General features: G+C 38.7%; 1 protein-coding gene across 6 annotated transcripts in view; it reads right to left on the bottom strand.

Moving 5' to 3' along the window:
• lrch1 (leucine-rich repeats and calponin homology (CH) domain containing 1) overlaps window positions 1-11,318 on the bottom strand; it is a 114,000-nt gene extending 102,682 nt beyond the window's left edge. For all 6 annotated transcript variants that reach the window (XM_017436252.3, XM_017436255.3, XM_017436248.3 and 3 more), the window contains exon 1: window positions 10,939-11,318. In XM_017436252.3, coding sequence (XP_017291741.1) covers window positions 10,939-11,164 — 226 coding nt within the window. In that variant the 5' untranslated portion in view covers window positions 11,165-11,318. The remainder of the gene's footprint in view (window positions 1-10,938) is intronic.
• Between the last annotated feature and the right edge of the window lie 3,190 nt (window positions 11,319-14,508).

Raw genomic sequence — 14,508 nt, 5'->3', positions numbered from 1 at the left:
AAGTGAACCAACATCTTAGCCTTCACCTTATTTTCGTACTCATCCTTCATACATGTTTGATTATACTGAAATGCTTAATTAATAAACACTTTTTGCAGTTCTAACAAGCCGACCAAAATATAACAAAAATTAAAGGCCAAGCATTGCACATGCATGTCATCTGCAATCTTTCATGCCAGAGTTTTAAACTGGAATCATTTTGAGAAATTAGTCATTTAGTAGCAATTTTGGTTAAATCTTGAAAATTTAGTTATGCATGATCTTTTAGCACCCAGACTGTGTTTGGGGTGACTCTTGGCTACTACCACACCAAATATTAGCCAAATATCTGTAAAATTCAATTTGTTATAGCCATTTTTGTCTTTGTGAAATTCAATTAAACAAGGCAGCCATGTTCAATTGGGTTGACTTTAAAATTTAATCAATTATAGATGTATGTAGAATGATTACTTTCTGAAGGTTTCATTAAAATCCATCTAACTGTTCATAAGATATTTTGCTAACATAACAGGGGCAGCTGCTACTCAGTGGTTAGAGCAGTGATCCTCCAATAAGAGATTTGTTGGTTCAATTCCTGGCAGGAGTCACATGTCAAAGTGTCACTGGGTACCCCATTGGTGTTTGAATGGAGTTTAAAGCACTGATTAGATTCTATAGAATAATTTATTCAGGTTAGATTTTCTAGAGATGTAGTTAGAGTGCTGTATGAATGTGTGTGTGGATGGGTGAATAAGGCCACAGATTGTCCTATAAAGTGCTTTGAGTGGCCTAATTGGCTAGAAAGGCACTACACAAGTACAGTCCATTTACAACAGACTAACCTGATTCTGATGGTTATTGCAGAATCAGTTAGTGATAGGAGTATGCATTAGAGATGACTCTCAGCTACCAGAGCGGCAGTGGCTCAGGAGGTTGGGGTTTGTCCTGTAATCGGAGGGTTGCTAGTTCGAGCCCCCGCTCCAGCTGTCTCAGTGTGTCCTTGGGCAAGACACTTCACCCGCCCACCTTGCCTACTGGTGGTGGTCAGAGGGCTCGGTAGCGCCGGTGTGATGGCAGCCCCACTTCTGTCAGCCCGCCCCAGGGCAGCTGTGGCTACAATGTAGCTTCAGTGTGTGAATGGGTGAATGATTGTAGTGTAAATCGCTTTGGGGTCCTTGGACTAGATAAAGTGCTATATAAGTGCAAGCCATTTACCAGTACACAAAATTTTATTTGACTGAGTTATTCATTGCTGTGTTTCCTACTAGTCAGGGTTGACTTCAAAAGTTAATGAGTTGTTGATGTATTTCCAATGATTCATCAATGATGTCTGAGATTTTCATTAAAATCCCAAACAGAAAGACATTAAAACACACACACACACAGTTTATTATTTTATCCTTATTGGAACATTGTATTGGCTTCCATACATTGCTTTAGCCTAACCCTGACCATTATCCAAAATCTAACCATTAGGGTCATGCCTAGCCCTCACATAAACACAATTCAAACCGTAGCTCTAAACCAAACCCTTAACACCTAAATAAATTTCCACTGTATTACAACCAGGCTTTGGTTCCCATAAGGACTACCAATCCAAACAAGGTCGTTAGACCAGAAAAGGTCCTACAAAGGTAGCAAAAACTAGGGACACACACAGGCAAGCAAAAACATTAAAGGTTCAAAACAACACAGAAATCAACAAATCAACCATAGAAATTCAGATTTATTCCCACTGTGTTTTATGCTTTAAATGATGCAGTGAAATAAGTTTTGGTCTGATCCAGGCTGACAGGAATCAGCCATTAGTCTTTTCTGTTTGACAGGATTTTTCATCCATGTCTACTGTCTGGTGTCTGTGTAGCTGTTCATTCTGGGAAAACCATTTATCGCGCCGTTTACTGCTCCTTTAACCGTTTCATTCAGTATGTATGAGCCACTGACCTTCCCCCTTACAGCCCATCTGTGCACAAATCAATAGAGGTTTGAGATGATTAAAGCAACAAGGATGCCTGACGCATGTGTTTATGAGTTTATAGGTTAAGGTGTGGCAATATATCCAAACTGACACTCAATATTAAATGTAAAACCACCAACTGAAGTAACAGCAATGAATTTGAGAGTACAGATTTAAAACTCTGTGTGTGTGTCCCTTAGGCTTTTTGTTTGTGTGCCAGCTGTCATTTTACATTTAAGTGCGGCGGGAACACGGAGCGGAAAGACCTTCTTCTCTCTCAACACATTCCTTAAAATCCACAGCTTCCTGAGAGCCTGCGTGTGTCTGTGTGTGCAGCAAAGGAAAGGGAAGGAAGAGCGGTGGTACAGGAACTGATGGTGGTAAACTGATGGGAGGATTTTCCACCTCAGGCGCTCATTAGGTGTCCATCCATACATATTAAAACCAAGCTGTGTTGGCATTATACAGCATCTGTGTGACACTTCTTGCTCTGTTTGTATCCTTGCTGCTCTGTGATGATCATTCAGAGACTGATGTAAGAAAATAGCTGTCTCAACCAAGCAAAATTCAACCCTTTACTTGTTCAGTACAAGGTGATTTTTTTTCTTTCATGTGTATAGATGAAAAATTTACTATTTGAAAATAGCTTTCTGTCAGCTCTATGTGGGCCACGCCATCTGTTTCAGCACCATTTTTTCTGCTGCTGGCTGAGAAAAGTTTGAAGGGTTTTTGATGTGTATTTAAGCTCACTGTCAGGCTGCAGACTGAATAAATGGGCCTGCTGCATGTAGTGCATCAAACCAAGAAGGCCACTGTGGTAGCAAAGTTACATTGCAGTAATTGTTGATTCTGGCAAACAGGCAGACAAAAAAATAAAATAAAAAAATCCTTAATGAATTGTTTGTAACAAAGTCCCTCAGTGTATAAAATAAAAATAAATATTCTGCCTTTTTCACTGCAGGACAAGGCTGCAAGTATTGAATATTTTAGTAATTGGGTACGTTAATGATTAATCCAGTAATAGGCCAGGCCTATACATACTCCATCAATTATTCCCAACCTTATGTTTTGGAAGCCCCCCTGACATGAACCTACAATAAAAGATGTGCCCCATCTCTTGACTCTCAGAACAGGTGCACCTGTCTGAGCAGTTTGCTCTTTGACAATCCAAATTTTTTGTCTTGTGTTATTCAGGTTTTCCCCCAGCATGTTATAAGCCTGGCGGGTCGCGCTATGTCGTGCACCTTTTGAAACTTGGGGCGGACAGCGCGCCATGCTCCATTCAATCATCTGCTCTCTTTTTTACCGTATTTCCACTGGTTACGTAGTGTACTGCCCCCTGTCTTTAGGGAGAATACTGCACCGACGTAAGCGGCAAGTAGTGCTGGGCGATATGGAAAAAATCCTATATCACGATAACGATATATATCACGATATACCCCAATTACTTACGTTTTCAGTTATTCTCTGAAAAATATGAAAAAAAAATCTAATTTCTTATCTTTTTCAAGCTTTATTTCAAAGTGACATTTAACTGAACTTTATCATTTCTTCTTTAAGTGAGAGAAGAGGTTTGTTGTGTTGGCGTCAGATGACAAAACAGTCTAATAGCAGAGTTAGCATTAGCATTAGCAGAGTTAGCATATTACCTTTTTCTGCTCCGTGTCGGACTTCTTAACCCAATTCACAGACGTCCCCCTCGTTTTGGTAAAAGTCTTTCTTCTTGGGCTGCCTGCTGGCTGTCTCTACTTGTTGCGACCCCGGGTTTGATACTTCATGCGTCTCCATCTTTCAGCACTTATGACTTAACCGCCGACACATACGGTGGGTCACAGAATACGGTGTGCCGCCGGGCCGCACAGAAAGCCGCTGCCGTAAAGCATGTCGCAAACCCACACGTAAAGCAGCGTCATGTCGCAAAACGGAGGTTCTTCGCAAAATAGTAATTTTTTCTTCTTATTTATCACTTATATAAACTGAATGTATGCAAAGTGACAACACTAATACATTCGTTGTAGCCTACATTATGAAATATTTACATGAATCATTGATACAATTATGATAGAAACGACAGAAATGATAGAGACGATAGAAGAAAATATATCACGATAGACACTTTTCTATCGTCCCCACGATATGTATCGTTATATCGCCCAGCACTAGCGCCAAGTATAAACGCCTCCACCGTGCACTCAGGTCCACGCACTGTTCGCGGAGCCCTGCGTGACTCTAATGAGTCCTGAGGCCGAGACACCTTCAGCTACCTGGAGTTAGCAGGTCGTCGGAGCCATAGCAATAAACATAACGAGCGGGTTTAACCAAAAATGGTTGGTTGAGCCGAAATTCAGAGGGTGGGTTTACAATATCGAATATGGTAAGCATGTTTTGTACTTAGTGAAAATATTAATATGATGCAAGCTAATTTATCCTTGTTTAACAGTAAAATTATTATATTAAATTCAGCATTAGATATGTTTTGTGTAGTGATCCAACATGCAGCCTGTGGCACAAAAAGCACAGTACAGTACAGCATCTGTCTATTTTCCAGGACCTAATTTGCTCTTGAAGCAAGCTGTAATTTTGTGTGTAAGACGCACCAGGTTTAGTACATCTGTGGTGTGAATTGTTCAGGTCCTGTTGGACAATTTTCTTTTTCCTCCAGTTTTTAAATGATGACTCAGGAAGCTGCATCCTTTGCCAGTCTCACTGTAAAGACTGATTATGTCTGCTGGGAATTCTGTTTTACTCGACAAAGTTGTTGATGTTGTGCTACTGCAGTCAGTAGCACAACATCAACAACTTTAAAGCTAATTTAGTTTTCCTGCAGAGTATTTTTATTTTTCTTCTGTTTGATACAGTCCCAAACTTTTGGCAGTTTAAGACTTTTTTCCCTCACTTTCTCAGCATTATTTCCCTTCTTCGGACACATATAACATGTCAGAGAACATAATTTCCACTGAACAGTACACAGTTTTGTGAATTAAATAAAGCACCAAATCAAAAATTTTTGCCATAAGGATTTTTTTGTAATCAAATTATTTGATTTACTCAAACTGTTTCAGCCTTGGACAAGTTATTTTATTTCTTTAATGCCCTCTAAAGATAAATTTCAATTCTTCTACAACCTCAAATTCTTTAAATTCTTTTTCCTTTTATTCTCATTTATTTATTGTTAGTAGCCATATTACTCCCACAGTCACTCATCATACCCGTCGTTTTCACCATAATACTTACTACTAAGGGTGTCCAAACTATTTCTTACACCAATGGCAACGTAGTAGGGCTGGCACTTTAAATGAAGTTTAAATAGCAAAAAGTAATATACAAATATACAGATTTTTTTTCCCTTTTAAACATTTTACCATCACAGTAATTAATAGTGTTTTAGCTTCCTGGAGGGCTGATCCATTTTGTAGTGAAATATTTTAACCACTACCTCTTGTGACTTCAAATTTAGAGCCAACTGTCCTGTTGGCTCTAAATTGTGGGGATGGGGGCAACATAAGATGAGACTCAATCCAAAAGTCTTGTTTAAGAATTGAAAGTAGAACCACCTGATTTACTAACATGCCCTAACACATTAGTACGCCCCTAACATGCCCTTTTGGAGGACTTGTTTGTGTTATACTATGTTTTTGCAGTCCAACAGTGCATTTGAACTTGTGATTACATTAAATATGCAGCAAAATTGGAAAACATTCAAAGCCTTTTAGGTGCCTTTAAATTGCACTCAATTATTCTCTAGACACACACCACACACAAGTGCATTCAGTGGCAAACTGCTAACACTGCAGATATGCATACTGTCTGGAGCTGAGAACGTGGTGGGAAGCAGGCTGGCTGTGCTGTCGGGAACACACACACACACACATTCTATACTCACAGTAGACACACATGCACACCACATAAATAACTAATAGCTGGTCCTCTCTATCAATCTAAAATAGAAAGAGAGATACAAAAGTAAAACAAATTAAAAAACATCCAAATCAAACTCAAATATTAAACGTTTTTCCCCTCCGCCAATGAGCAGACCATAGCTAAGCCATTAATTGGTGCTAGCAAAAGCTCGCCATTGAAGAAGAAATCTGTAATGAGTGATGAGGAAATAGCTATTTGTAATATTTGTAAGGTGTCAACAACAAAAAAAAGTCTGAGGTAGCACAGAAGGTGTAAGAGGTGACTAAAAGAAAATGGCATCATCTACAGAAATGTGTCTGCCTGAAACAGGTGACAAGAAAAGCCTGGTTTACTTTGAAAGCAGAGAGAGTTCAGAAGACCACTGTAAGAATGAACTACAGAAAAGTTTCTCAGTTGTAATCTTTTGAGTTTTCAACCTCTGTCTGTCATTAAACAGCTTGGATATGTCATGTTGGCAGCCTGTTGTAAAATAACACAGAGGCTGTGTGTGACTTGTCCGCTTATTCACAATGAAGTGAGTCAGCCATTTTTTTAGTTTTCAAATTTTGAATTGTTATTTTTCATCGACTAGTGGCCTAGAAACCCATCATGTGGTGGATTAAAAGCCGTAAGCAGAAGTTGTACACTTCAACAGACCACAATCTGTGGTATCCTGTTATCAATTTAGCCAAACTTTGATGTTTTGAGGTGTGTGCAAAAAGAGATAAGATTTTAAAAAGAGCTTTATTCTGACATTAACTGTATTCCTTTTTAGTTGGAATGTATTTGCACAAATACCTTTGACTGATTGTCTGGAGGGTATTTTTGTGCATCTTCAGTGCCAAACAGAGAAACCTTTGTAACCTGTTGCAAAGGAAAAAGTAACACGAAATAAATAAATGAACACACGTTAACATTTAACTGCAGTGACATTTTCAATTCAAACACAAATTTGAAATTGAAATTATTAGTTTAATTCTAGTTCTAAGAATGAAATCAAAACTGGACAAGATCGATATCAGCACATCAGAGCTGTGCAAAAATCAGAATTGTTCTACAGAACTACGACCGGTGAGTGTCTAACAGATAAGCTGATAATTCAGTAAGTAAAATAATCTGTGAGGTAGAAATTCACACACAAACAAAAACATGTTTCTTCAGGACTAAACCTCATGTTTACATTTAAAACCTGAGCTGGTTGGCAGTTAACAGAAAACACCTGACAGTTTCTGCTGAGGTGATACAATCACATGTGGGAGCAGACTGACCGGTCGGTTTGCTTTTGGAAATCACCTCACTTCACCTTTCTGACCAGAAGTCCAGTGATACCATCTACTTTCCTAAGGCTCCCCAGACTGTCCAGTCATTAAGCCAGTTATTTTAATTAATTCACTCCATTTACGCTTGCACTTATATGCTCTTTCCCCACACCTTCTCTTATTCTTAACTCCACTATCTCTGGCAACATTCCTAGTTTTAGTCCCAGTGTTTACTTTTATTTGTCTTCCAACAAAACTTCACCTGAAAATGTGGTGCTGATTCACATGATCCATTTCTGCAGGTCCAGCTGGTGTGATGGAGACATCTACACTTTGTTTTCATGTGAAATATTGACAAGTTACATGTAAATGCGCAAGATTGTAGCTTTAAATACAATATTATTGTGCTGTAATTGCTAGTGTTGTGCCGTTCATGAACGATTCGTTCAAACAAACAAATCTTATCTGTGAATGAACTGAATCAAATCAATTTAATGACTGATTTGTTCTTTTCTCAGTTCAGCTGAGCTCAGCACAAGCATGCCGGTCAGCAGTGGAACTTCTGCGCTCTGTGATTCACTCGTGACATGAATCTGAACCAAACAGCGTTGTGCGGCGTGCAGGCAGGGAGGGATGGTTGTTGACGCCTGAGCAAAAGTAACTTGTGATTCGTTCAATGGAAATAAACTACATGTATCACTCAATGAACAAAACACTCTCCGACTCTGCCCTGAGTGATTTGAATAGTTTCCTCCTCACAGGGATATGCTCTCATGCCATTGGCAATGGCATCTGTTTGTCCAAGCTAAAGTCTAATGTTGAGTCAAGCCACATGAAACTATAAACACACACGTCCCGTTCCCACTACCTTATCAGACTAAGGTACAGATAAAACAATGAGAGGAGAGGAGACAGAAGAAGAGTGAGTGAGACTCACAGCAGGGCAAGCTGCAGCAGCGACAGAGAGGTGATGGGTGGCTACATCTATAAGGCAGGAAGTCTGTTTTGAGAAGATTTAAAAATTAATTTAAAATAATAATAATAGGAAGAATAGTGATATAAATATATATCATGCATATTATTATCCTCTCTGTGCCTCTACTGCTATTATTATTTTTATCATTAGTAATATTATTGTTGTTGTTGTTGTTATGTTGTTATAGTATTATTATCATCATTATCATATTATAATGAATATGATAAATGAACTGCCTGCTTGCATCTGCGCACACACAGAGAACTACTGCTAAGGAGTGATTGGTTAGCGTAGTTTTGTGCTGGCAGTGGCGCTGTGTCACTGACTCACTGCACAAATGAACTGTGTGAAATGAACTATTTCAGTGAACAAATCTTTTGAACGAAACATTTTTGATGAACTGATTCTAGGGACTCAGTACATGCAAAAGAACTGCCGTTCCCACCACCAGTGATTGCAAAAATGATTTTCCAGCTTTTTTGTTTAAGAAAATAAACGGGAGTTCTCACACAACATTAAAACCATAGATGTGAATAAGTGCACAACCAAAACCTGCACATCCAAGTGTTTCACCTAATCTCAAATTGAACAAAAAATTAATCTGACCTGTAAATGCAGCGAAGGCTCCTCATTTACATCAGGGTTTATTATTTTGACCTTTAATATCAGTCCAGTCTCCTCTGCAGACCAATTAACTTAAAATTCTGTGTGCAGAACAAAACAACATAAAACCACATTCTGCGCATGCTACAGAGGCATGGCTGGGAAAGAAGAGGCTACAGGTACTCGATCCGCCTGCCTGCGCTCCTAATGTGTCCAAAAGAAAATGTGTTTTTAAAACAATAAATGTGAAGGCAGTGATGCACACTGTCCCTCTTTCTTCTATATTGATTGTCTTTTTATTTTGTTTCTTTGTGTTGACAACTGTTCTTTAAGAGCTAAAACCTCCCTGTGTATTTGTAAGAAGCTGTTAGTGGGAGGAAAGTGTGAGGCTGTCAGCTCTACTTTGTGTTTCACTACAAGTCTAGGCTTGTGTGGCTGCTGATGTGAAACTGAGCTCACATGCATGAAGTGAAGTGCGTTGGTTGTTGCAGTACAATAAAGTTGAACCTTCATTTTATATATATGTGTGTGTGTATATATATATCATGCAGTCAGTCCAAGTGACTCATTTTGTTGTTTTTCTTTCATTTAGTTTCATGAGGGTTGGTGGCAGTAACTACATGATCAGAACAGACTCCATCTTCACCACTGAGGAATCAGCACAAGACCTCCAGCATTACTTATCTTCTCCAATCTCTCTTCTATTCTTACATGTTTAAGCATCAGATAAACTTGCAAATATTCGGTGTTCTAGATTTCTGTGTGGCAGCATGTTTTCAAGTCAGCAAACCCACAACAATCGGAGTGTTGAGAATAGCCATTTGGTTTTAGAATCAGTGTCGCCATTTTTTTGAGGATCACTCAGAAAAATCACAACAGAAAAGTTTTTACTAAGGCTATGCTGGTCGTACGAAACCAAGAGTTATTTACATGACAGGTTGACTGGAAACAATTTAGAAAATCATTAGCTTTGATTGAAACAAAACTACTGCTACTGACTTACCATCTTTAATTAAACATTCCTTCAATCCTTGAATCCTTCACCCGCCACCTTTCATGTCAGAGTTTTAGACTTATGACAAGAAATCAGATTTACAGTCACTTTGGTCAAACCTTGTAATCAAAGATATGCTTAATGTAGTAATATAAGATCTTATGAAATGTGCTAGCTCCAGAGTATGTGTTGAGGATGACTGTCAGCTACTACCACACCAAATTTTAGCCTAATATCTGTAAAACTGAGTTATTGTCAATTTGCTGTTAGCAGCCATCTTAAATAGGTTGTACTCTGAAAATAATCAGTCCTAGATGTATATCCAATGTTTACTTTCTGAGAGTTTCATTACAGTCCATTGGCTGGTTTATTAGATACTTTGCAAACACCCAAACAAACACACATAGAGAGAGAGACAGGAGCAGAAGCATTATCACCCTTTCGCCTTCAGTTACGGGCGATAAAAATGCCCACTCCGATCACTGATCGGCTGCACAAAACAAATGCAGCAGGTTTGTTCAGTAGAAGAATAAAGAAGCAGCTTGACCTCCAGTAATTCAGGAGAGAAGTTTCTGCTGCTGGTCTCAGTTTGTCCCTGGATTTACAGCTGGACATCAAACCAGTCTGACACATAAGATGCTGCAGGACTTAACAACCATCAGCATCATCTTTGCAGAAAATAATCCAGTAAGCATCCCTGTAACATTTGACCCTAATACAACAACATATAAACAAAAAGACGTGTAAACAGTTAAAACAATACACAGGACGAAAATTTGTCTGAAAGAAATCTGTTTTAATAACAAAAAAAAAGAGGTTTGTGCCCATGTTATTTCCCTGCCTGTTTAGAGCTGTAGCATGGATAAAAAGGAAGTGGTGGGGATTTCCACTGACTGAAGGCCCACTCAGATCCTGATAAAAGAAAAGTGCCCACTTCCACACCAGCTCTCCATAAATACAAACCTTTCTGTGTTTAACCGGAAGCTGGGCATTTATGGGCTGTTCCCCCTTAAAGTACCTTTCATAAGAAGTCTAATTTATGTGGTCACATTCAGCTCAGCTGGTCAACAGAACTCCATGGAAGAGTCCAAAGCAACTAAGCATCCGGTTCAGGTGAAAACAAAAACTTGCAAATAAACATGGGAGCTAAAACACTACCTGGGTCATGAATTCACCTTCTCACGCAGCTTCAAGCGTAAAACACCAAACATTTATCTGCTTCTCGGGGATTTATTTTTAAAAGTATCCTTGGAGTCAGAGAGCACCCTACCTGCCTCCACCGTGTCGCTCAGGTCGTGGTTGGCAGCTGTCCGGGGAAACTCCTTCAGCTTTCTGCAGCTGAGGTTGAGGGCGCCGCTGGCCGCCGCCTCCTCCAGCGCCCGCTCCAAGCCGCGGTTGGTAGGCAGGTTTGCGCTGCCGACGTGAGTCTGAAGCGAGGGGGAAGAACCAAGCTGGGCTAGAGCAGCGCGAGCCGACTCCGGGCCCAACGTCGCCATAATGGTCCGTCTCCGCGTGGGTTATATCCAGGGGAGAGCGCGAGGTTAGCTAGCGTGCAAAGAACTAGGGGGGGCACTGACTTCCCAGGCTTCCCGTGTCCTGCTGCTGTGTGGTTAGATTCCTACTCAACTGCCGCCGCTGCGTCTTCCTCCGTCTGCGCGTTACGTCAAGCGTCAGAGGCCCGCGAGTGGTGCTACGTCCGGTGCCGCCTTTTCAAAATAAAACAATCTTACAGTATCTTGGGGAAAATACTCTTTAATTTTTACTTACATGATGAACTTTTAACGTTTTAAATAAATATTCTTAGCTTACACTGGATGAATCGTTTGATTATTATTTGAATTTCTAACTAAAACTTTACACTGTATCTTCGCATTTGTTTAGACAATATGATAGAGTAAATATGCATCATTACTCCGAGATGCTCTTATGCAAGATGTGTTTTATAATATAATATAAAATATAAAAATATAAATAAACGCAAGAGGTTTTGGCATAAGAACTTAGTTAAATTATGTAGTTGTTGGTACTTAATTAAGGTCTTTTCTCAGTTCTTATTTACATTTCAGGGAGCTTGTTTTTTTTTTTTAAGCTGGACCAGCCTGTGTTTCAAACTACATTTACATCGTGCTTATTTTTTACTTTAAAAAACTTAAACAACTGAAGTTTATTTATGTAATGCTTTTACTCCCTTCAATATGTCAGCCAACCTATCTTATGTGAGCACGAGTTTTATTTTGAAAACGAAGTGGATTTTTCTTTACAACTTACTCACTGCGGCTGCGCCTTTACAACTTAATCACTGCGGCTGCGCAGTTGACCTTGCAGCAGTAAAAAGTCAGGGAAATTAAAACAAGGGGAAAATTTAGTAAACAGCGACCCTTGGTGGACAAAAACAGTAAAATACGTGTGGATTCTTGCCGGGTCCATTCAGGAATGTCAGATGTGTGTAAGACCGTTTTGGTTCCTGGCACGTGTTATTTCTCTACTCATTTTGTTTCAGAACAATAGAAAATGTCTCATTTAAAGCTTTGCTTCTGTGGCTTACAGGAAAACCTTTTAACACATTTTAATATCTTTTTATTGTATTGTTTAAACATATGTTTTGAAAACTATTTTTAAGACTACAGCTTTGGCAAAGTTGCTTAACTTACTTCAAAATCAAGAGTAACTGGTTTTACATTGGAAAAAGGCAAATTTGTAAATTCACTGTCAAACCACAAAGGCTTGACAGTGAAGTTTTTGGATTAAAATGGCTTTTAAAATTTTTATTTATACAGAACTGGGAAAAAAATATTAGCAGAGGTCTGTTTTTAAATAAGGAGGGGCAGTTAGTGGAGCCGAAAGTTGCATGTGTAAGGAAAGAAACAGTAACACTGAGAAGATCTGAACAAAACAATCTGATTATGAGAAATGTTTCAGCAACATCTGTTCACAAACATGAGTTTAAAGAGATGGTTCAGATTCAGCAGATGGACTTGAGGACAGGTATTTACAGTGCCTCGGAAAAGTATTCACCTCATCGTTCTATTTTGTTGGCCTCCAGCCAGGAATTTAAATGAATTTTTAATTTATTTATAAGTAATTCTATGATAAATACTTAAGATTAATGAAGTTAAATGGGAGAAAAAAAACTTGTTTTAAACAATTCTAGAAATAGAAAACTGAAAAATGGTGCATGCCTACAGTATGTATTCAGATAAGCTCATTGCTTCATCCATCTTTCTATTTCTAATGCTGAGACAGTCCATGCTGATAAAAGATATTCATACAGCATGATGCTGCCACCATAATGCTTCACTGTGTAGATGATGTTCTCAGCATGATGAACGGTGGTAGGTGTGCCTCAGACATGGCGTTGTCTTTGATGGTCAAAACTTAGAGTTTGGTTTGATTTGACCTTCTTCCACATGTTTTTTTTGGGAAAAAATCCAAACAGTCCAGTTTGTTTTCTTTGAGCAGTGATTTTTTTCCCCCCTGCCACTCTTCCATGAAGCCCAGCTCTGTGGAGCTCATATTGGTTCTGAAGATCCTTCCATCTCTGCAGAAGAGCTGCAGCTCTATCAGGGTTATACTGTATCATTGGCCTCCTGGATGTTTTTTCTGATTAATTCTCTCTTTACCCAGTCTGAGTTTTGGTGGCAACATCTTTCTATTTCCTAATAATGGGTTTAATAGAGCACCATGACAAATTCAGGGTTTGTGATTTTTTAAAAAAACAATCCTGATCTGTTTTTCTCTACAACTTTGAAACTGACCTGTGTGGAGAGTTCCTTGATCTTCATGATGTCTCTTGGTTGGTGGTAGCCGGCACTAATTATATGTTTTGAACTGCTGTTGATACTGAGGGCTGTTACAACTTTTTCCTTCCCTCACAGATGGATCTTACTTTACAAGTTATGTGGCTTCTAAAAGTAATGGTTATGGCTTTAAATCAAGTGGCCTGAATACATATGCACATAACTTTTCAGTTTTATATTGTCGTAGTCTGCACTCTTGGTGTCCGTTTCGGGTTTTTGTTCTCCCTGGTCCCTGTTGCCCTGCTCATTTGTTCACACCTGTGTTTAATTTGGCCAATCACTCCCTGGGTATTTAAGTGAACTAAAGTGAAATTTATTTATTTATTTATTTTTCAGCAGCAATGCGATCCAAAGTGCTTTACAACACAGAAACAACAATCAGGTACAGACAGAATCGAATACAGAAATAAAAACATCAATACTATAACAGAGTAATGTTGATATAAACATGAATAAACTTTCCTCTAAGAGGAAGCATTTGAACAAAACAAGAGTAGTTTTAGCTAAAAGTATAATTGGTATAACTATAACAGGTAATTTAAGTAAACTAACACTCTGTAAGTCAGTCAGTGATGTATAACCTAATAGACCATTTAAACATAAATAGACTTTCCTCTAGGAGGAAGCATTTAAACAGCTAACAGAACGATTGATGTAATGATATTGATAATGATAACAAGTCTTTAGTATACTACGGCACAAAGCCGTTCAGTGATCTATAAATTAATGGGAGTATTTTAAAGTATATTTTTTAACTTGGATAAAAACTTTAATCTAAGAGGAAATATGTGAGGTTGACACAGTGATAACAGGTCTTAATAGACCATTTGAATATGAATAAGTTTTCCTCTTAGAGAAGCATTAATAAGACAAATCTATTTGATAAGGGTAGACTAACAGAAGCAGAAGAGAAAAAAAGCCACACAAGGTCCAGATAGCAAGCAGAGTGACACATGAAGAGACAAAACAGAGACGGTGGAGATCGGTGTAGTGTGTTTGTATGAATGTGTGTGTGTGTGTGTGTGTGTGTGTGTGTGTGTGTG

The sequence above is a fragment of the Kryptolebias marmoratus genome, linkage group LG6 (genome assembly GCF_001649575.2).
Source record: "Kryptolebias marmoratus isolate JLee-2015 linkage group LG6, ASM164957v2, whole genome shotgun sequence".
Lineage (NCBI taxonomy): Eukaryota > Metazoa > Chordata > Actinopteri > Cyprinodontiformes > Rivulidae > Kryptolebias > Kryptolebias marmoratus.
This window is presented reverse-complemented; position numbering and strand designations above follow the sequence as displayed.